The sequence below is a fragment of the Rhipicephalus microplus genome, chromosome 9, assembly GCF_043290135.1.
Source record: "Rhipicephalus microplus isolate Deutch F79 chromosome 9, USDA_Rmic, whole genome shotgun sequence".
In the NCBI taxonomy this organism is placed as follows: Eukaryota; Metazoa; Arthropoda; class Arachnida; order Ixodida; family Ixodidae; genus Rhipicephalus; species Rhipicephalus microplus.
Window position 1 is genome coordinate 26460209 of NC_134708.1, and position 22798 is coordinate 26483006.

Here is a 22798-nt window from a genome sequence, read left to right on the forward strand (position 1 = left end):
TTTTTGACCTCTACATCACAGCACCATCTTGGCCGTCCAGCAATTAAAAATGGTTTCCATGTGCGAAAACGACCTTTATCACCTGCATTATCTGCAACGTCCATGAAGACATGTAAACCACAAGACAATGGTTGCAAACAGCGGTGCAGAAGACAAACATCTCAGAGCGGCGTACTTCCATGCGCAAGTGATTGGACAGGCAGAAGAGAGGTAGCATGTGAAACGTCATGAAGTTCTGAGCGAGCACTTTCATGAACATTGTTGACAATGCTGCAGTTATAAAATGTCGAGATAGTTTGTACACACGGGGACTATTCCTTCCCAAACAGCATGGCTCAAGACACCGCAGCTGTGATTTACATATCCCTTACTGGTTCCATAATTAGCGTGCCGAGTTTACTGAACTTAATTTCAACCTGTTCTCAATTAACCCAGTTCTGTATATCAGCGCCAGATACACGAGGCAGCACTACGCTGCTAAAAGGAGTTTAAACGACGTACGATTCGCTACAACATGTGCATGACTTGCAGCAGCTCTTGTGCCGTAATAACAATGGTGAGTGCACTAAGTCTTGCTGAGGAAATCAACGCGAAAGAACCATTACATGAAGCAAAATGTGAGGCACAGCACACGGCCACGTTGTACAGGGGCGGCTGTAACAAATGTACACTCTAACAATGCAGCAGCGGCGGCGCGCCACCGGCTCGAAAGCGAACTGCAAGCTCGTGGCGTGCTACAGGGGGCGCCACAGTCGCAAGCGAAAGAAAAAAAGGCAACGCGCTGGAGAGGAGGAGGTTGAGGGCGAGAGCAGATGGGCGGTACTTAGTGAAATATAGGGACTACAATCCTGCTCTGGCACATCAGTGGACAAAACCAGATGTCATCAAGGGGCTGTTTTTGTAAGCAGTGAAAGGGTCTATACCTATGCGTTCTTTTCGAGCGTCCTTCTTTGTGCTGCAACGGCCTGCTGAAAGTATCGACCTGCTTGTCCTTCTTGTGATTTTTACAATTTCTTGCTATCACATTTAATGACTCGCCTTAGTGGCGAAATGGTGTATTGTTTTCCTTTAAATGCGAGGCAGTAGCTCGTTTAGGACAAATACAGAACGAATCCTTTCACGATTGCTTCAGTGCATGTAGGCGGTGAGTATTCTTCACAGTACACCTTCAAACTAATTCTTGATTCAGGAGCACATGCTGACGAAGATCTGGAAATTCGAGGTTTATTCTACGTAGCAAATAACTTAGTTTCAATTTGTGGGGTTGACTTGGTCGTATTACGGTATTTACGATTTCAAAGAAAAAAAGAGAGAAAGAGAGAAAGAAATAGAATGAAAGCTAAGGTAATGACAAAAAGGGTCGTCAGAGGTAGTTTCCAGTAGGCTACGATGTAGGCAGTCATGTTAGCAGTGTAGCTTATTTCTCGCAGGCCCTCTCCGAGCCTCAAGTAGATTCATCGCAAATGTCAATTGCTAATTGCGTTTCCTCGATAGCTTTTCCTGTGCTAGGGAAGCAAGAATGAAACGGTACTGCATAAATGACTCTCTGTTTACAAAGCTCAGTGTAACGTAGGTGATGTGTATTCGCTCGACTTGTTAAAGACAGCGACCTAAGACACGCTTGCTTCGGCCCTTCATTGGCTCCCCAGCAATTAAAGTTCGCACAATTGAATAACGGTCGTGTTAGGCTTGGTCGTTGAACGTGGTGATCATCCCGGCTTTTGCTTACGCAGACAATCTCAAGCTCTCTTGGAGGCGAAATGGCGAGCCACTCAGCTCGAAGGCAGCTACTGTAACGAAGACGCCTAGCGGTGGCCTGGAGAGTCACCTCAACCTAGGTCCTCTATTCCGCGAAGACTTGTTCTCGAACGTCAGTTGCGTGGCGACCAGTGACGTCACTCTGCCGACGGCAAGTTCTGTACTTATCGACATGTTTCGTAAGTACGTACGAACACCAGAAACGAAAGGCTTGGAAATAATTTCGCGTATATATTTTTTAAACGGCGGATCTGCTCAAGGCTGTGGTAAATCAATGGAGATCCGTCGTACGCGCTTTGTAGCCTAGATGCGAGAGCGATGCCGGACCAGAGGGAGAGCAAGTTTAAGCTGTGTGGGGGAGAGAGACACCTAGTGTAACGAAATGAAGCTGCAGAGTGATTTGTTGGGCGAGTTTGTTCATTCTTAGAGTAGCATTTGGCGCGAAATAAACACGAGAGACGGACAAGTGCGTGTTTATTTCGCGCCAAAAGCTATCTCGTCTTTATTTCGCGCGAAAAGCAACCGTAAGTATAAGATGAGGCTGGTAGAAAAATTGGTACGTGACGCGGAAAGGGTGAAGCTAGATATAGAGGAGGAGAGCGAAGCCTAAGCTAAATAAGGAACGAAGCAGGTGGTGTGAAAAGGAAAATCGGCCCATAACCATCCTGGAACGTCTGAAGGTTTCGCACTAATTCTGGAAGTCCACTTCGCTTGGCTTCGTATTCGTTCTGGACTAATCGGCAATGGCCAAGTGAAAGCTGTTGCCACCAGTGCCATTACCTAATAATGAGCCCCTGAGAATAATTTATTTCCTCCCCAGGGCCTACTACATCTCTTCTTAAAGTTATGCTTTTACCCATCAATAAATCATGTTACAGAGATGTTCTCCTGGTTTGCCACAGTTAGAACGCACTTCGTTTTCTCGGTTCGCTCGCTCTAATACATCGCGATACTTTTAAAATAACTGCTCTCTATGAACTGGCAAATTAGCAATTGCCAGAAATAGCCACGTTCTTTACGTATATATGTGTGCTTAGAAAAAGTGGATATATATGTACTTACCTATTGATACTGTAGGTTTTCTTTTTTGAACCATAGAGGTCTGGAACAGCATACCCAGTCATATTCAATTATTACAAAGAATCCAGTTTTTAAATGCCTTGACACAGTGCAAACCATACTCCTGTGTAGTTTTCTACATTGTACTTGTTCTTATTGTTTAATTATGTTTACATGAATGTTGCTTCTTTTACAGAATTTAGAATCATGCTGATTAAATTTGCCATTTTCTGCAGATTAGGCCACTTTTATTTTACATTTCTACTGACTCGTGCGATAGCACGGCCAATGTTACACAGCATGTCAAAGTAAAAATAGTAAATGAATATCTTTTCTTGCGTTTTATAGGCGGCTCTGTGTAGCCGGTTCCATCTTACTGGCGCAAACCGCTACCGTTCATGATTTCACGAAAACAAATAACCGTATCCTTTTCACAACTACTTGTCTTAGTGCCACCCGCCGAAGTATCTGTATGGAGCTGGGCTCATGAGGACGTGGATGCCTCCGGCTGGCTTATGGTCTCCCCTTCGCCTACAAGGACTGCGTCCTCGCTTTCGGCTTCGACATTGGCTCTCGATACTAAAAATGGTGGATTGGGCACCTTCTCCAGCGTAGCCATCCAATCAGCAACCGTGAACTCGTCTTCGCCTTCTACGTTCTACTCGCCGCGAAGCTATGAGTGCGAGGCTACCGGAAGTAGACCGCCGGCGAACATCACGTGGTTTCTGGACGGACTGCCATTGGACGAACGGCTGAGCCACACTCGCTTCGAGGGCAACATCACGTCAAGCGTGCTTCTCCTGCCATCTTTAGAACATGCGGGAAAGCTGCTCGAGTGTCGTGCCAGCAATGACAACTTGAGGGAGCATCGTGGAGTACTCAGCCGCTACCTGGCCGTGAATGTTTCAAGTAAGTGAACGTAAGATATCGAGGATAAAAGGTAGCAGGAGTCGTCCGGCAACGAGCCATTCAGAAATGTGGTCAGCAATTCCTCAGCAAGGATAAGTTCATGGTGCGCTGCGAAAGAAAGCCCCGAATGCTGTTCTAACAGTCAGTGTGTAAAACAGGGTTCTCAAAAACATTAAAAAAAACTCCGTAGCGCGTGGCAGAACCGGTTAGACCAAGTGACAATGTGATGTGAGGACGCTGTGATGTGACGTCTTGATGACGCCTTAGTGACGTCATGACGTCACATATCATAGGGATTTATGACGTTATAACTTATTTATTTACTTTACCATCAGGCTTTTCGGCAATATTGAGAGAAGTGGGTCATCAGAGAAACAATTCCAAAAAGTACCAATGAATTACAAAGCCGACATAGTTCACAATTATAACATATTTTGATAACCATACGATGCTAGCTGAGTATGTGAAATATCGCGTACAACGAGAAAATGAGGTAATGCAATGGTCAACAATGACGTCATTTGGTGACGTCATCATGTGATGATGATTTTTCGCATCCCTTGTGGTGGCGGTGATGTCGCCGGACGCCCGTCGATTTGCCTGTTTTAACAGGAACCTATCGGTTTTGCCTTTAAAAAGCTATTAAGGCTGCTTTCTTCGAAAGTATAATGAGACGGTAAGGAGGCAGTTGTTGGGAACTCGGGAGATGCTGGAAAGATGGGACATGTTATGACTGCACGTAGTAGCTCCGAATGCGTCACACCAAAGCAACAGGCCTGCCTTGGCATCGGCCAACAGTTTATTTCGCTCTTCTGTCGCACAGACAAGCCTGAAGTGAGCATCAAGCTGGGAGCGGGTCTCAATGCGAGCCACATCACGGAGGGTACGGACGTGTACATGGAGTGCTCAGTCCTGGTCGCCTCGAGAATCGCCGACGTCACCTGGCGTCGAGATGGCCGAGTGCTGGACGCCGACCCGACCCGGGGCAGGGTGATCACTTCCCGCTACTTGGTGATCCGCCGAGTGACTCCCGATCACGGTGGAAGCTACACCTGTCGAGTCACCGACAGCCGCGGCGACACCGTCGAGAGCATTCCGCTTCTGATCCGCGTCAGATGTAAGTAGGCGTGTCACGGTATTATCAAAACACTATCTCATTCATCAACGTCGTACAATCACAGATAAAATGATTCCGGGGATACGTGAATTGAATTCCCTTACCGCGAAACTTTTTGCTGAACAAGAACTCGTATAACTCATATAGGGAAGTGTGTACATATAGAGAACTCATATAGGTAAATGGGTACAAGTAGACAAATATGTGCATCCATCTCTAAATTGCCTACCTGTAACTTAGAAGTGTGGCAGCTTGAGCTAGTTATTGCTTCTATGTTCTTATATAGGCACGGCTTACTGCTCTCCCATAGTTGAGTACCAAGTACTCAAAATCGTTTAACATTTTTTTTTTCTAAACACAGTTGGTATGACATACCGATAGTTATAGCGCGAGAACAGAACGACGACAAAGAGACAAGAAGGTCCTTTGTATCCTTCGTGTCCTTCTTGTCTCATTGCCGTCGTTCTGTTCTCGCGCTATAACTATCATCATGCCTACCTGTACTTCGCTCAGCTCTTGAATAGACAAGTGTTAACCTGATTGTTCTTAATTCCGCTCTTAACTTCTATTTGCCGTCTATTTGCGCTTCTATTTGCCCAAGAAGCTGCTGATACATTCTGGCCGCCTGGTGTTGTCGCGTTTCACGTAGACTCTCCCAGGTGCGTTTCCAACGAAGATCTCACCCTGAGCGTCGAGCGTGACGAAGCCGTGAACCTGACCTGCCACGTGCGAAGTGACCCCAGCGAAGGTCTACGCTTTTTCTGGCTCGCTGAGAACAGCACGCACAGCACGCAAGCTACGCCGAGAAACCCAACTCAACTGCACCGGCAACTGCCCTTGCCAGTCGTGACGGAATCGAACCACTTGGAGATCGTGGCCAACGCTTCAATCTTCAATACGGCACTCGCATGCTGGGCAGAGAACGCCGTGGGCACCCAGAAGAGGCGCTGTCGATTCACGTTTGTACGTAAGGGTACGTATTGGGGTACTTCCGAAACCCCTACCCGAGACATAATTATCTTAGCATATTAGAAAGTGATTCAGGTGCGTTATGCGATAGGGAACTGGAAAGGACAAATAGAAGCAAAGAGCGCGATGCGTAAACGATCGGTTGCCTTAGCATCACTTTAACATTTTTGATACAGTTGAGGAGCAAATCGACAATCAAGGCCACAGCTGTAGGTGACACACCGTTTTAATCAAAATCAAGGGTTTGCGGTGCTTAAGATACAGTTACTTCAGACGTAGTGGACTGTTCGGAGAGTTGGTGCATTGACACAAAAACCACCGTGATAGCGCAACTAAACACAGCACGCAAGAAGAAACAGACGACGACAGGCGCAAGCTACCAGCTGGCCCATACAATTGACAGTTTGCGCCTGTCCTTCTCTGTGTCTTCTTGTGTGCTGTGTTTAGTTGCGCTATCACGATGGTTTTTATGATAAGGTACAGTTAAGTTGAAACGTAATGAAATAGCCAATAATGATTAGGCTATGTAAAGTATGAGCTAGCGCACCGTTTATTGCGATTTCCAATGAAAAACTTAATTAAGTAGTCTAGCTTTAGCGCAAAAGTTATTGTACGCTTGCAGCATATGAGAAGACCTACCAGTGATGTGCTTGTCTTTTCTTGTCTTGAAACCACTTCTTCGCCTTGTACATAGACATATTTGCAATGAAATAAATCTGGACATTGGTCATTGCCTTATTTTGTTATGTCTCGTTTTCTATTGTTTGCGCTATTCTAAACGCTGCTTTATTTATTTCTGCTTTATTTATTTATTTATTTATTTATTTGTTTGTTTAATGAGGAGATTAGCTTCTAAGAATAGCAACTTACCTACCTTGAAAACGTTTTCCATAGGAGAAGGCCTACTCATGACTCACTGAGCAAGTTGAGCAGATAGTTTCTCTGTATGTTTGTTTTTGCTATTGCTATAAGGAGATCTTGGCGCGCAAATAAGGCGTCGGCTGCCTGAGGTTGTTGAACTCGCACACGAGTCGACTCGGTCAGGCTGACTCAAACCGAAATCGAACCGAGAGTGTGAGTATGAGTGAGTCGGGGTGGGCAGTATTTTGATACGTGCGTCCGATCGAGTCTGCCCTGGAAACTTCTGCGAGTCTGAGTATACGTGAGTATGCTTAAAGAAACTTTGAGAGCCTGAGTCCGTGAGGGCCCTAATCGCAAAACATATTTGCTTACTCAATCTCAGTGCGCTCCTCATTTATTTAATTATTTTTAGTTTACCAGCCTATACCATCTACTCCTCGGCTCTTTAAGAGATCGAGCGTTTTCTGCGCAAGCACTCGGTTCCGGTGCTTAAGTTAAAATCACCTCTTTGACTACACCTTTCCATAATCTTTCGTCGTTGCCCCGCCGCGGTGGTCTAGTGGCTAAGGTACTCGGCTGCTGACCCGCAGGTCGCGGGTTCAAATCCTGGCGGCGGCTGCATTTCCGATGGAGGCGGAAATGTCGTAGGCCCGTGTGCTCAGATTTGGGTGCACGTTAAAGAACCCCAGGTGGTCCAAATTTCCGGAGCCCTCCACTACGGCGTCTCTCATAATCATATGGTGGTTTTGGGACGTTAAACCTCACAAATCAATCAATTAATCATAATCTTTCGTCCTTCATTCTTACGCTTTCTTGTGCACGTAAAAAAGTGTGTGTACGCATACATGCAGTAACATTTGTCACGGCAGAAAAATAATACATAAAGCATCGCTCGTCTGTCACCTGCGCAGGCGTGCACCCACCGACCCTGAACTGCAGTGTGGACAACTACACCGACAGTTCTTTCACCCTGACCTGCTTCACACCTCTGGCAAACGTCACCAGGACGTCACTACCGAAACTGGGGCAGGGGCAGAGACTTCGTGTGCAGGTGTTCGACGCCAGGAGGGGCAACCGGTCCGAGCGCAGCTTCTGGAGCACGGACCTGGGTCCCATTCTCGTCAACCGACTTCGCCCTGCCACCGACTACTTGGTCGTGGTTCGAATGCCTCCTGGGGCGAGCTTCCAGACCTACGTGCGCACCCACGGTGTGGTGCAAACTGTCGTTCATCAAGATGGTGAGGGCCCTGAAAATATATTCATTATGCTCAAGTTAACCTAAGAAGGAAATTGCCACTTTAAGCATTCGTTTTCCTCTCTTGAATACGATGTAAATCAGAACAAATGGACAACAATGACAGAGGAGGGTATAGGGGATGTTAATAATTCTTTTAGTGTAAGTGTGACGAAAGAAAAGTGGAGGGAAAGATAACTTGCCACCAGCAGGACCCTAACCTGCGACCTTCGAATAACGTGTCCCATGCTCTACCACTGAACTCTACGGTGGTAGCCATCCCCCTGTCCACTTTATGGGGTATAAAATAAATATATGTGCATTTAAACGTGGGAGCGTTAGTCAGCGCCCCCTATCGTCATTACAGCGAGTGTGGAATCCTCTTTTCTTGCCTGTTTGATGTCGGGTAATCCTTGGGCTTATTACGAGGTGGCAGCGGACCCATCATCTCTCGCATACCACCTCAAGACATATATTTCACTCAAGCTTCTTAAACAATGAAAAAGAAAATAACCATGCAAAAGGTTAGGTATCTTAAGCTGCTATGTCGCGCCCCAAGGGGTTATTAAATGAGTCATTTAATTTACCCGCAGACCTCCAGAGGAAGACACGTGGTGGACGTTGGACACTTGTACTGAGCGTCGTCGTGCTGGCATGCAGCCTGGTTGCAACTCTGACGGCACTGATCGCCATGTACTGCGCACACGTCCGCAAGAAGAAGACGAAGAAGCGACGGAAGCGCCTGGACAAGGACGGCAAGAGCGACGCCAGTTCATCGAGTCGCGAAGACGTCGACTCCGTGCGCATTACGGATCACAAAGAGTACCTCGCTGCGACGGATGTCTGCTGACACCCCAGACGGCATGGGCGCAGACTGCGAGAGTTGGACCGGCAGCCATGGGCAGTGGTGACGTGCATATTTTGTAATGCGGACTGCCGTTGGACCACGTGAAGAGTAGTTAATGACACATCGGTTTTGTGCACGACAGGTTGCTTCAAAAACGGCAACCTATGACTCATGTTATGGACCGTGTGTAACAAAGGCACCGTTTATAAGCAATTGTCTTCTTCGCGTGATCACGTCATTATTGGTGGCGAAGCCTTCATCTGTCAAGGCACGCAATAAAAAGATTGAACCGTCCTCCGTACTGTTGTCGTGGATAGGGTGTTCGTCTGCTGAAAGGGAGGTCACGTGTTCGATTCTGTCCGTGGCGGTGGCACTTCAATGGCGGCATAACGGTGGAGGGCTGTGTACTCTGCATACCACTGCACGTCAAAGAACACCAGATGGTCCAAAGTTCCGGGTCCCCCCACTACGACGTACCTCGATCATATCGTGGATTTGGGACGTGAAGTTCCAGGTTATATAAGAATAGGATTGAACCGACTATCGGGTGAACTTTCAACCAATAAAGCAAGTGACACTAAGAATATACGGCAAGTGCACTCATCGGTTATCGAAAATTTTATTGGTTGATCTAACGCGTGCAATATTATCACGTTTACACGTAAGGATTGTCACTGTAGGTTGTATTCGGCGTAAACAAATTCGGCTGTGAAAGCGAAGACACCAGTATGTAGCCCAGGAGCGCGGCATCCTCATAGACTTGTGCTGACATTTTCCCTGTGCTTTATGAAGGAATAAGTGGTGAGGGTGAGCGAGTGCTTATAAGAATGGTTATCAAGGCGAGGAAGAAACAATCCTCTAGGCTTTCACTCGGAGTAGTTAAAGGCCCTTGAAGTTAAATTGTCGGAGTTTAACGTCTCGAAATATATGGTTACAAGGGGCACCGTAGTGGGGTGTTCTGGAAATCTCGACCCAACTTGGGTTGTTTAACGTGCGCTTAAATCTAAGTACGCGGTTCTCAAGTGTTCTCGCCTCCCATAATACGCATCGTAGTATAGGTGAGAATTCCAACCGTGTTAAGAGCGGATTGCGCATATAAGAAAAGAAAACATACCCCAAAACACTTGTATGATAGTACTATATGCATGCGCATGGGCTTACGGATGCGTGACCGGGAAGTCAATAAGCGACGAGTGAGTGTGTTTCGATTTTGATAATAGCAATAGTTCACACAGAACAGAATGACTACGCCTGCGTGCCCCACTCCTGTCCACCGTTATTGGACGACGTCGCCTCGACCAACTATCTAAGCAGACTGGGGAGCTATTCTCGAAATGACCGATTCGGCTTCCCTTGATTGGGTGGAGCTGTCGGGAAGCGCGCCAGCTGTTTCCGGTTCTTTTTTTTTTTGCAACGTCATTTTGACGTCACGCTGCTTCCACAATTCGTGACAGAAATAAACAAAAAGACTGAATGCGTTTCACCACAACGAATGCAGCCCTCTGAGATCCGCTTTTAGACGCGCTTCTTGGAGGCCGTGCACGAACTCTAATCACGTTAGCCCTTGAATTCGGTTTAACGCGGTCACCCGCCTAACGCCCCTGAAAGATCTCTACGCATCGCCTCCATCGTTCTTCGCCCCGCCGCGGTGGTCTAGTGGCTAAGGTACTCGGCTGCTGACCCGCAGGTCGCGGGTTCGAATCCCGGCTGCGGCGGCTGCATTTCCGATGGAGGCGGAAATGTTGTAGGCCCGTGTGCTCAGATTTGGGTGCACGTTAAAGAACCCCAGGTGGTCAAAATTGCCGGAGCCCTCCACTACGGCGTCTCTCATAATCAAATGGTGGTTTTGGGACGTTAAACCCCACAAATCAATCAATCAATCAATCCGTCGTTCTTCAAACATTTCAGCATGTTCATACGCACGTTCACACTCTTCAAGATTGTTTGAGCGTCCTGTTAGCATTTCCGATGGAGGCGGAAATGTCGTAGGCCCGTGTGCTCAGATTTGGGTGCACGTTAAAAAACCCCAGGTGGTCAAAATTTCCGGAGTCCTCCACTACGGCATCTCTCATAATCATATGGTGGTTTTGGGACGTTAAACCCCACAAATCAATCAATCAATTGAGCGTCCTGTTACTTTATAATTCATCCACTTCGTTTCGCTGGAAATATGCTGGCAGGTTCGATAGGCCGACGTGGTCAAGCACGCCATGACGTCATGACTCGCCGTTTTTTTTAAATAACTTAACGCGCAATGGCGAATTAAATATGTCCACGAATCGGACACCGCGATAATAGCTCCCCTGAAGTGACAAGCCTTAACGGGCCTCTGAACCATGCCTACAAACACGAAGAACGAGTGCATTATTTTCCCTTCCCGGCGTTTCCCGTCAATGTCACGTGATTAGTGACGCCAACTGTCTGTTCACGTGAGGTCGGGACGAAACAGGCTCTCGATTGACCAACGTTCGAGACGTATCTGTCGTGTATTTACCACCTACGCTGCTTTGTCATACATTCGCATCTGCCGGCTGCCTTGTATCACATGACTGCCATGCGCGATAGACTGACCTCACTTCGTTTTCGGTGTTTGCGACTGCGTAGGCGGAGATAGCGCCGCACAGTCGAAAAGCGTGGAATCCTGATGGACTCGACTCTTAGTGGCGGCAATCCACGTGTTGCCTGAAGAAATGAGGGGCGAGGAGGAGGTATCGCTCGTAGGAAGGGGAAGCAAGGTGAGAAGGAAGCTACTTTCTCTCCTTTGAACTCGGTAAGGCTTAGAAGCGTTTAAGCGCGTTCGCACTGAGGAGTTTCATTGTTTACAAACTAAGCGCCTTGATGACATCCGGTTTCGTCTACCGATTTACCTGAGTAGGTTCAGTGGGCAAGAAGAGCGTTAGAAAGTAGCCCGCTAATTTTCTACACTTTTCTTCCCTTATTTGGCAAAATATATTCAAATAAATGGCCCAGCCGTGGTGGTCTAGTGGCTAAGGTACTCGGCTGCTGACACGCAGGTGGCGGGATCCAATCCTGGCTGCGGCGGCTGTATTTCTCATGGAGGCGGAAATGCTGTAGGCCCGTGTGGTCAAATTTGGGTGGATGTGAAAGAACCCCACGTGGTCGTCTCTCATAATCATGTAGTGGTTTTCTGACGTTAGACCCCACATATCAATCAATCCTTATTCCAGGTGGTCGAAATTTCCGGAGCCCTCCACTACGGCGTCTCTCAAAATCATATAGTGGTTTTGGGACGTTAAACTCCGCATATCAATCAATCATTTTTCAAATAAATGTTTTTGAGCTACATAAACACTACTAGAGATTGCCTTGAACATTACGCACGTTCTTTTTGTCTCAAAAACTAACAAGAGACTTTCCTTACCTTTGAAAAAACGTGAAAGTAAACGTCCTTTCAGTTCCGACGTTACGAGTTGGTGAACGAGGTGACCGGAAGTTTTATTGGGGCACAATGCTTGCAATCTTGAAACCATCTATAGTGGTGCGGAAACAAAAAAAGTTTGGTTGCAGCAAGTTCAGCTGTAACAGCTCTTGCCGCACCGATATGGCATGGATGGATAACGGTGGCAGTTGTAAAAGTGCCAGAAAACAAATTCTGAAGTATGCAGATGCACTTTTAATGTCGCCGTCGTCAAAGTCTGTAGCGACAAGTAAGTCCTTCGTTATCATCCTCTTTTTACCTCCAGGCGCGAATGAAGCGCGATAATTGTTGTCGCAAGCGGCGATACATCTCGACTTATTTTTGCAACACGCGCCATCACAACCTCACAGATGGGGCAGCAGTATCTTGGTGCGACCAAGCTTATGACGCTTTTGAAAAGCAGGACGAAGCATCACTGCTTGGGCCGCTTTTTTTTGTGTGTGTGAACGAACACATAATTCGGCTCGTAATGCGTCGCCAAACAATAGCTTAGATGTCATGATGATATGTCGGGTTTGATTGATTGATATGTGGGGTTTAACGTGGAGGGCTCCGGAAATTTCGAGCACCTGGGGTTCTTTAACGTGCACCTGAATCTGAGCACGCGGGCCTACAACATTTCCGCCTCCATCGGAAATGCAGCCGCCGCAGCCGGGATTCGATCCCGCGACCTGTGGGTCAGCAGCCGAGTACCTTAGCCACTAGACCACCGCGGCGGGGCTGATATGTAGGGTTTACCACCCCAAAACCACCATATGATTATGAGAGGCGCCGTAGTGGAGGGCTCAGGAAATTTCGACCACCTGGGGTTCTTTAACGTGCACCCAAATCTGGGCACACGGGCCTACGGCAAAGTAGGTTGCATGTCAGCGCGCTTGCTAGTACGACTAATACGCTACTGTTCGTGTAATTCGTCATCAAATCGTGCGAACAGAACGCGAGCGGAAAACCACCCGTACTACATCCATGACATCGGGTCCTCTCTTTTTTGTTAACGTTTTACAAGGCAGATGACGCTGTGGGCAGTTTCGGCGTAAACGCACTTTGTTTGGCCTGCGTGTTAGCAACCAGTCGGACCAACGCGGCGTTTCTGCGGCAGAAGGATGGCCCTGTCTGTAGACCACGTATTTCCCGTCCGACCGCAACATTAAGGCGATGCTTCAAAGGCCAGTTGCGCGCTTCAGCTGGTGAGCGCATTACTCTCGTTTCTCGCTTGAAAAAAGACGTTCATGCTATTCAAATGCACTCATTTTTTCTTTCTTAATGTGAATCGCATTAACTAATCTTATCAGTTAGCGAATATCAACAATAAAAAAAAATTCGCGCTTCTGAGGGGCGCCAATGTTCTCGCACGTCAACACGCGTACTGTGGGTACGTAACTTTGAATCGCTGCTGTAGACTCACGTGTTGGAATAGCTTGTAAATTCAAATTAACAAAAAATAAACTCCAGGAACTGTGTGCTCATTGACGAAAGCCGCGTTCAGAAGATATGGCATTCGTTTTGTGGCCGTGCTACGACTCGCTTTTTCAAAGTACATCCCACGAGAGCCTAAATCGGACACTGCTTTCTCGCCGTATAAGCTTCTGCGTTTAACGCAAGTCCAACAGGGCGCCGACGAAACGCAACAATCTTGAGGGTTTGCAGTCCCGAAATCTAGATATCGTTATGAGGCATGTCGTACTGGTGTGCTCTGGAAATTTAGATCACAGGTTGTTCTTCAATGCACATCTAAATCTATAACTACACGGGCGTCTAGCGTATCACATCCGTCGAAACGTAGCCGCCACGGCCGAGATTCGATCCCGCAACCTTCGGGTAAGCATTCGAGCCCCATAGGCACTGTACCTCGGAGATTGGTTTCTGACAAAACTGAGACAGAACAAAAAAAAAACAGATGAATATAGCGTATTGGTGCGTTGACAAGATTCAAAAATTTTCTTCGTCGTGAGGCGCTTGTTTCGTCTAAGTGCGTAAAAATTGGGCTTGACGCTTGCTCACAGACACCGTGTTAGTTTCTCCAGGCGTGCGCGTTTGATTTCGCATTAACTATTCTCGCTGGGTCACATTGTCACACACGCGCAGACATACATGCCGAGACAAGTACATATATAAAGTAAATAATTATAAAAATTGTTCGTTTGCCACGCATTGGGAGGCATAAATAAATCTGCATTGATTTCGCCAATGGATTTGCAGAGCGCTTTGACCAAATCATACATTGAAGTCATGTATTACAAAAAAGCAATGGTCAGCTGATATGAAATTTGACATGAAATGCCCCTAAACATACATAAACTGCGATCGAGTATCACTATGTTAGTTTTTTTTTCCAATGTTTCGCTAAAAGGTTCATCGCAGAAAACTTGATCGCTGTACTTTCAAGAGGGCGAACCTGTAGCGTACCACTTGAGATAATAAGGCTAGCCTACAGTAGGTAATGAACGCAAAACTCAATCTCGCAGTTTACCTGTGAAGGAACACTGCACGGAAGTAATATTAGGGAGCGTATGTGTTACAACAAGGAATTATTGCCAATACAATAACGTTGCCCCTACTGTTTTGCACAGAACAGTGTTCTTCTCTGTAAAGTGTAACAACGCGAGTAAATTTCGCCATTCATTATTATTTTTGAGGGAAGGCATTAACCCAGCGCGTATTCAGAAATAGTGACACTAATCTCCCTGAAAAGGGCTCTTTTTTGTTTTATTTATCAACCCACTTAGTTTTTTTCCGCTGAACTGGAGGCTCTTGGCGGGATTGCCTTCCGTTGGGAACCTTACCATGTAGACCACGTCGTACCTGGCCCGCCTAAATTTGAACAAAGCCACTTCGAGTCAAGGCTTCTCAAAAGTGGTCGTGTCGCCCTTGCTAAAACATTGTGTACTCTTTAATATCGTAAGTAAGAGTCTCATCTGCCCCTGTTCCTTTTTTTTTTTTGGCTATTCTTGTCTTTCATTATTTTGTTGTTCTTTGAAGAGCTTTCCCTCTACTGGCCTCTCACTACATCGTGTACAGAAGTGGCTGCACCTGTGCGCATAGGCAAGGTGGTTTATATGTGGCCAGTGAAGTTTTACTGCCTTCTTTTGTTCATGTCCCAATAAAATAATACGTGTTGCTCTAAGGACTACGTCAAGTGTTTATTGGTACTTTTTCTGAAGTTGCATTTGTTCGTGGCTTGCTGTGCTTGGGTACTTATTTGAAGAAAAGAAGTTCGAATTTCAGGGCTCGTTTTCTCTTTTGGGCACAATAATAATGACAACTAACAGCAAATGATGCCAAGATAAGTGTAGGGGATGTTATGAGAAGTAACCGTAATGTAGATGTGTGGAAAAGAAAGGGGGATGAAAAGATAACCGACCACTGTCAGGATCCGAACCTGCGACCTCCACATTCGACCTTCGTACCGAAGCTGCGACATTCGAAAGTCGCACGTTTGGATCTTGCCGGATGCAAGTTATCTGTTATTCCAGTTTTCTTTCTGAACATTTACATTGCAAAATTACTTCTAACAAGATCCCCTATACCTCTCTTGGCATTATCATCAGCCCAGAAGGCTTTAAAAGCTTTGCTACGCTTCCTGCAGACAACTGGCCTCATAGGCAGACTTTAGTGGCTTATAGTTTTTGATGTTGCCTTTCCTTTGTCGCTATTTTTTTAGGGGCGAAGCTCCTTATATCGGCACCCGTTCGTCCCTCGTAGTCGTTGTAGTAGTGTGCAACAAGTATAACATTATGACCTCCAATGTGGTGCCGGTGAGAGATTTCTTCTGTGCGTTGTTGAACAATAAAAGATAGTGCTCAATGTACATGCCAATGGCTGCTAAGGGGTAAAGAGAGGCAGGAGAATTCCGCTTTTAGTTAACGCGCACGCTGCGAATTTTTTATTGTTCAACAACGCACAGAAGACAAGAAAGGGTTGCTACGTTATACTCCCTGGGCGTAACCTCCTAGGCTTTAGAAAGGTTTAGCGAGCGTTGGGCCGGAGTGCCATGAATACAGTGAACTAGTATATACCATGAACTCGAGGTGGTTAAAGGTGGGAAGTAGACACGAAGCGCAAGCTAAAAGAAAGTGTGCGTGTGCCTCCTCTCGTTCAGTCTTTGGAATGTCCACTGGATGGCGGTGCTTCTATATGAGGAATATATGATGAAAAGATGCGAGATGGTGGTACTCGGTATGTTGAATAGGTGGACGAACGGACACAGACAGATGCATGGACGGACGCATGGATGGCTGCATGGACAGATGGACGCATGGACGGACGCAGGAACGGATGCATGAACGAAAGCAGGGACGGACGCACAGATGAACGTGTGGACGCACGAACAGACGAACGCACGGACGGGTGGATGGACGCACGGGCGGCCACACAGACGCACGCATGGATGGACGGAAGCAAGAACGAATGGACGGACGGTTGCTTCACCCCACTATCCATCATTCACTCCGTGGATATGCTGCCATTTTTTGTAATTTCTCTCCCTTTGCAACATTTCTTTTTATTAACTTTTATTCCGCTCACCCCTTTCCACAGCACAGGATAGCCAGCCGGTCTAATAACTGGCTAACCTCCCAGTCCTTCCACTTAAACTTTCCTCCTCCTCCTCCTCTTCCTCCTCCTCCCTGTTCCTTACTTCTCAATAATATAGTCTACATTTTTTTTATTATGTTAGGAAAAGTGTTCCCGGGAGGTGAATATTATACAAGCTATTTGTGGATTGTCGGATTTACGGGGAAGCTCCTGCTCAAACACGTACAACACACAGAAGCGGTTTTATTACACCAGCGTCACACGGGCACCTTTGCCGCTACACGGTTGGTGCTGCTACACGGTCACATTTAGACGCGATGAGGCCCGATCGTGATCTGGACATCAGGATATGGCTTCGCGATACTGATTCTGCTAAAATATGAGCCTAGTTCGATCTAGATTAGGCTGTAATGATAGTGACAAACGTGTTGTTCGCTGTCAAGAAGTCCCAACTATAGATCAACCTCCATTGCAATTAAAAGTGCTCGTCTGACAAATGTATTAAACGAATGCTGCGTCGATTTGAATGACAGTGTTATGTAGGGGAAAGTGTATATGCACAGTCTTCTACAACTTCAGAGCAAATACAGGTTCTTCCAAATGTCATCACTCTCCCGCCCAGAGAGAACTTGCGTAAACGTGTTTAGAAAAAAAAAGTTCAACGATTAAGAGTAGGATGTACTCTACTATGGGGTAGCATTAGGCTGTCCCGGTTTTACATGTGCAAACCATATAGAGAACGTGTGTTAAGAATATGTGTTTGATGGTTTAGAATACTTAATACTCTACTATGGGAGAGCACAACCTGCTACACAGACACATGACTAGACAAGTGTCACCGAATCGCATTTGTCTACTTGCGTGACGTCAGTTGGAGATAGTTGATGTTTCCATACAGAGGCATTCTTTTGTCGCAGGTTATAAGTTTAAATCTTGAACGTCCTAGCAAATTTCATCGCAATATATGGCATCACAGCTTAGTCAGATGTGATATTTTAGTTAGAAGGGATGGACCATTGGCTTGTTATATGCTTGCTGTTCATGTTGGCATAAAGCTCTTACGGTTTGAACGAAAAAAGAGTTCGGATGACTCTATTTCGTTAAAGCGCACCAATAGTCCAAACTTGCTATAATAATCTACATTTGACCTTATTTTATTCAGTCTTCTAGTATTTCCTGACCACCACGCTTTACGAATGCGCCGGGATCGCGTGCTTTCCGTGACTTTTTCGCAGCAGTTTACTGACATGCGATATTATGTTTTATTGCTAACATAAAAAGCTATAAGTTTGGTAGCTTTGCTTGTCTGCCGTAGTTGTCCGTCGTAGCCAAACCTAGTACATGAAGAGTTCACTAGGTGGCGCTCGCATCGTTCGAACTGTTACGACAGACAGACAGACGGACGCACGGACGGACGGACGGATGGACGGACGGACGGACTATAAGTTTGGTAGCTTTGCTTGTCTGCCGTAGTTGTCCGTCGTAGCCAACCCTAGTACATGAAGAGTTCACTAGGTGGCGGTCGCATCGTTCGAACTGTTACGACAGACAGACAGACGGACGGACGGACGGACGGACAGACGGACGGACGGACGGGCGGACAGACCCGAGGTGAAGTCCCGCGTAGCTTCGCCCCACTCATCCTCATTCACTCCGTGGACATGATAGGACTTTATTTATGAAACAAATCTCATTAAGCCCTCACGATTACTGACCGTTGTCCTCGAGGCTTGCCGACATCTCTAGTCGAAGCGCAGGTGCGAACCACTTGTGCGCAATACGGTCTACAGAGCGTACATAACGCGCATATGATTTAAAAATAGACCATAAGCAAACATTTTTTATAAACATTCTATGTGTAATTGATTATTTCGTAAAGGAAGCTTCGCTACATCATCAGAAATTCAACTCGTGGACATCTAGTCGTTTTTTTCGAGTCTGCAGTTCTTCTACAACTAATAATAAATATTTCCAATGTCCCTTACGTCTTTGCCTGAGAGAACTTGAGGTCGAAAGACGCCTTCTTACTCTTCTGAAGGTTTTCTCCTGCTTCTGAAGGTTTACTTCTTCTTTTTCTTCTTCTTCTCCTCCTAAGGCTGTTGTACTGATCACGGTGCTAGAAGTGTTTAGGCGGACCGACGGCACCTCCGTCCTCGTTTCTTGCGAAGGGCCCGAGATGGTGTCACAGTAATCGTTGCTGAGGCGAGCTATCATTCATGGTCGTTTCGGGGCAGGAAACGCTGCTCGAAATGAATAAATAGGTAATGAAACACTTTCTCCGCTCTATAACAAGCGCGAAAGTAAATAAACAGACAAAAGCGGTGAACAAATGCGAATCTTTGCTGACACAGCCCCAGATATCACTGGAAAACATTCAATTCACCGCCTCAATGGCCCGCAATAGGCGGATGCTTCCGAAGTCAGACAGGTGAAATCGTGCGTTCAAGCATACGGTATTGAAGTCGCGTTCAAATATTAGATAGTTCTATTCGTTGAAGCAATCCTTGCAGAAACAAAAATAACCGATTGGCCGTAGTATTACAGCAGGAAAACGTACGATCGATTTCTATCGCAGCGATCGAAGTTTGGTGGAGGCTACATGGTAGAGACCCGTGTGCTGTGCAGTGTCAGCGCACGTTAAAAAAACACCACATTGCCGACGTTTTTGGAGCCTTCGTACAGTGTTCGTTCTAGTCATACTGTGATTTCAGCTCTTGAAACCCCACATATTCTCATTAACATACACAACTCCCTGAACATATTTGCACAGTGCAAGACTAGAGTAGTCAGAACGTAACTACAGAAGAAGAGACAAGGACAGAAAGAGCGCTGACTCCAACTGATATTTTATCAGCAAAATCGCTGCAAATATATACTCCTGACAGAACATCACCGCGCAATCGCGGTGATAATCACCAAATAGCCCAAGCATCCGTCTTATCAAATAACTCTCTCACGGCGAGAAGACGGCACACGCAGGCAGGCATGGTTCATAGAAAAGTAACAACTCACGGTGAGAATGAACTCAAAATTGACACGTGTTCTCACAATGATGTATATATGGATTAATTTTATTGCAGCGATGCAGAGATGGCCCGATGGCACACACACGAATATCGTCCACTCGTCGGACGAGCATTTCAGTATCCTTGCTAGTACTGACGTTGCAAGGGAGTTGGATGTATTGAATGAACGTTTGCCCAAGCGAGCTACAATTACGTTCAGTTTATCCAGACCCTCCACTCTTGATGGTAGTTATAGCACGAGAACAGAACTAACACAGAGAGACAAGAAGGACACGAGCGCTCGTGTCCTTTGTGTCCTTCTTGTCTCTGTGCGTTCGTTCTGTTCTCTCGCTATAACTATCATCATGTCATACAAACTAGCCCAAGCTGCCACACTCCCACTCTTCTCAGGACGATGCGGCTGGGAGCAGTAGTATAGCACAATTAGTTCGTGCCAGTTGCGGAATCATCTGGCTGGGTCGCTTCCTTACTAGTAATGAAAAGTTCATAAAACAAGCCCTGCCGCGGTGGTCTAGTGGCTAAGGTACTCGGCTGCAAACCCGCAGGTCGAGGGATTGAATCCCGGCTGCGGCGGCTGCATTTCAGATGGGGGTGGAAATGGTGTAGGCCCGTGTGCTCAGATTTGGGCGCACGTTAAAGAACCCCAGGTGGCCCAAATTTCCGGAACACTCCAATACGGCGTCTCTCATAATCATGTGGTGATTTCGGGACATTAAAGTCCACAAATCAATCAATCGAAGTTCACAAAACATGATTGTTCTCAGCCCGTGAACGTCAAGCTTGTGTTAAGCTCAGGCTGTTGTTCGGAAAGGCACTCCACTTTCCTTCTTTAAAACTATCTAGATCAAACTTGCGTCTGATACCGTGACTTCCACGGTCACGAATTCTGTGGCATCAGATGCCACACAGCTTCATTTATTTATATCGACTGCGTTGTGCTTTTACGTAAGAGCCTGTGCGTGAGTATATCTTGGTTAAATTCGTCGCAATTATGAGGAAAAACACATCTCCATTTCCGGTATATCCAATATAAACGTAAATAATTCAAGACCGCACAAGGCGTGCCTATAAAACATAACAAATGATTTTTAATAAGTACGCAAAGACATGAAAAAGCAGACCTTCGAGCGACTCTGATTCGCCTAACTCGATTAATTCAATCATTCGGAAAACTCGCCGAAGGACGTCGCATGACTGCTAGATCTCTATTGGGATGATTTCTTGAAATATGGTTGTACTTTCCAGTTTGGCACACCGCATTTGATCGTTGGAAGGTGCGAATGATCCGCAGGCGGTTTTCTTTTTTTATTATTTGTGAGCATGACGGCTTCAGTCAGAGGCCTTTCGTGGTGCGCTCACAAGAATGCGTGCATAGTAGACAGCTGCCCACATCTTCGTTGCGTACCTCGGCTCAAAGAACTTCGCGCCGACGTAATCAGTCAACTGCAGCACGCCGTCTTTGCGGAAAATCGCATGGCGCCATGCCTTCAGGCGGTCCACTTCTCGCGGTGCAGCAAAAAGCGGCACTTTTTCAGGGCAGTTTTCGACGCCAGATTTACAACGTGGCACAGAATACTCCTTGCTCATTTCACGGCTTGCTCACAAGAATATCATCGGACAATAAGAATAAAAACAAGAAGGCGATGTCGCGGCGACTGTTTTGCCTAGAAGGCGTCCGCTCGCCATTGTTGCGCAATAGGAGCCAGCGTGCCCGGCTGTCGGCCCCGTGGGCTTACAGCCAAAGAAATTCCTATAAAAAATTGGCCCCGTATATGCGTGTTACATTGCAAATGTCGTCGTAAGACGATAGTCTTGCGTCTGGAGAGAGTGGACAAAACGTTCATTTGATGTTCTGTGCAAGACAATCAGTGAATGGTATTCTCGAGGCGCTGCGTTAGAGTGCCTCGAGCGTGCACCGGAGGCGAACGAGCGCATCAAGTCACGTCACACGTGAGACATTAGCGCTATCTGGCAGTTATCTTGGAAAACGAAGCACGTGGCGAGCGCGCCCGTCTTGGAGGCGATAAGGTGCAGAACGCAAGGCGACGGGTAAGAGCCACCGCCATGTCGTCCTAGAAAAGCGTTGGAAACACTTGCCTTTTTGTGCAAGCGTTGCATGGTCAGCGCAGCGTGATAAACACTACGGTCCTTATAATAACTTATGTATGCTTTTTCTAGTAAAAAGGCACATACAGAATATTGACTTGTTGTTATGGTGATTCAGATATGTGCAATAACAGCTTTTTAATCACACAAGTATGAACACTGAAGCTTGATCAATATTGGTGGGCACTGCGGATGGGGTCGGCCGTTTGGGGTATCATTTGGTGCCGTTCAGGGTATCGTTAAGGGCGGACAGACAGACAGACAGACAGACAGACAGACAGACAGACAGACAGACAGACAGACAGACAGACAGACAGACAGACAGACAGACAGACAGGAAGGTAGGTAGGTAGAGACAGGTAGGTAGGTAGGTAGGTAGGTAGGTAGGTAGGTAGGTAGGTAGGTAGGCAGGTAGGTAGGTAGGTAGGTAGGTAGGTAGGTAGGTAGGTAGGTAGGTAGGTAGGTAGGTAGGTAGGTAGGTAGGTAGGTAGGTAGGTAGGTAGGTAGGTAGGTAGGTAGACCAAAATTTTTGGGTCGAAGGCCCCAAGAAAGACTATCGTCTTTAATACACTAGAGGGAACTCTGCCGCTAGTGTCTATGGGAGCCGCAACGCAGGGTACTTCAGTGGACATGGGAATGATGGGCAGTACATCGATTTGCCTAGTTTTCGTACTTTACGTTTCGTTCGGCTTCGCGTGGCTTGAAGCTGTTTTGTCACGAAATAAGAATCAGCAATAGTTTATCAGTTACGCTTCACCGCCTTAATGTTTTAGGCCCACCAATTCCAATCGGGTGATGACGTTCACAAGCGTCCGTTCTTTTGTTTGAAACTAAACCGAGCCACTGCCATAAACAAAGCCACAACTGAGTTCGAGACCCGCAAGCACGAATACTAGGCCAATCCATGTACCACCCATCATTCCCATGGTCGCTGAACGAG

The 22798-nt window shown here is 46.6% G+C and overlaps 1 protein-coding gene across 2 annotated transcripts in view; it reads left to right on the forward strand.

Annotated features, from left to right (window-relative positions):
* LOC119164945 (hemicentin-2) overlaps positions 1 to 9048 on the forward strand; it is a 144294-nt gene extending 135246 nt beyond the window's left edge. For both annotated transcript variants that reach the window (XM_075873368.1, XM_075873367.1), the window contains exons 4-9: positions 1734 to 1937; positions 3268 to 3726; positions 4550 to 4843; positions 5493 to 5816; positions 7585 to 7911; positions 8501 to 9048. In XM_075873368.1, the coding sequence (XP_075729483.1) occupies positions 1734 to 1937; positions 3268 to 3726; positions 4550 to 4843; positions 5493 to 5816; positions 7585 to 7911; positions 8501 to 8757 (1865 nt within the window). In that variant the 3' untranslated portion in view covers positions 8758 to 9048. The remainder of the gene's footprint in view (positions 1 to 1733; positions 1938 to 3267; positions 3727 to 4549; positions 4844 to 5492; positions 5817 to 7584; positions 7912 to 8500) is intronic.
* The last annotated feature ends 13750 nt before the right edge of the window (positions 9049 to 22798 follow it).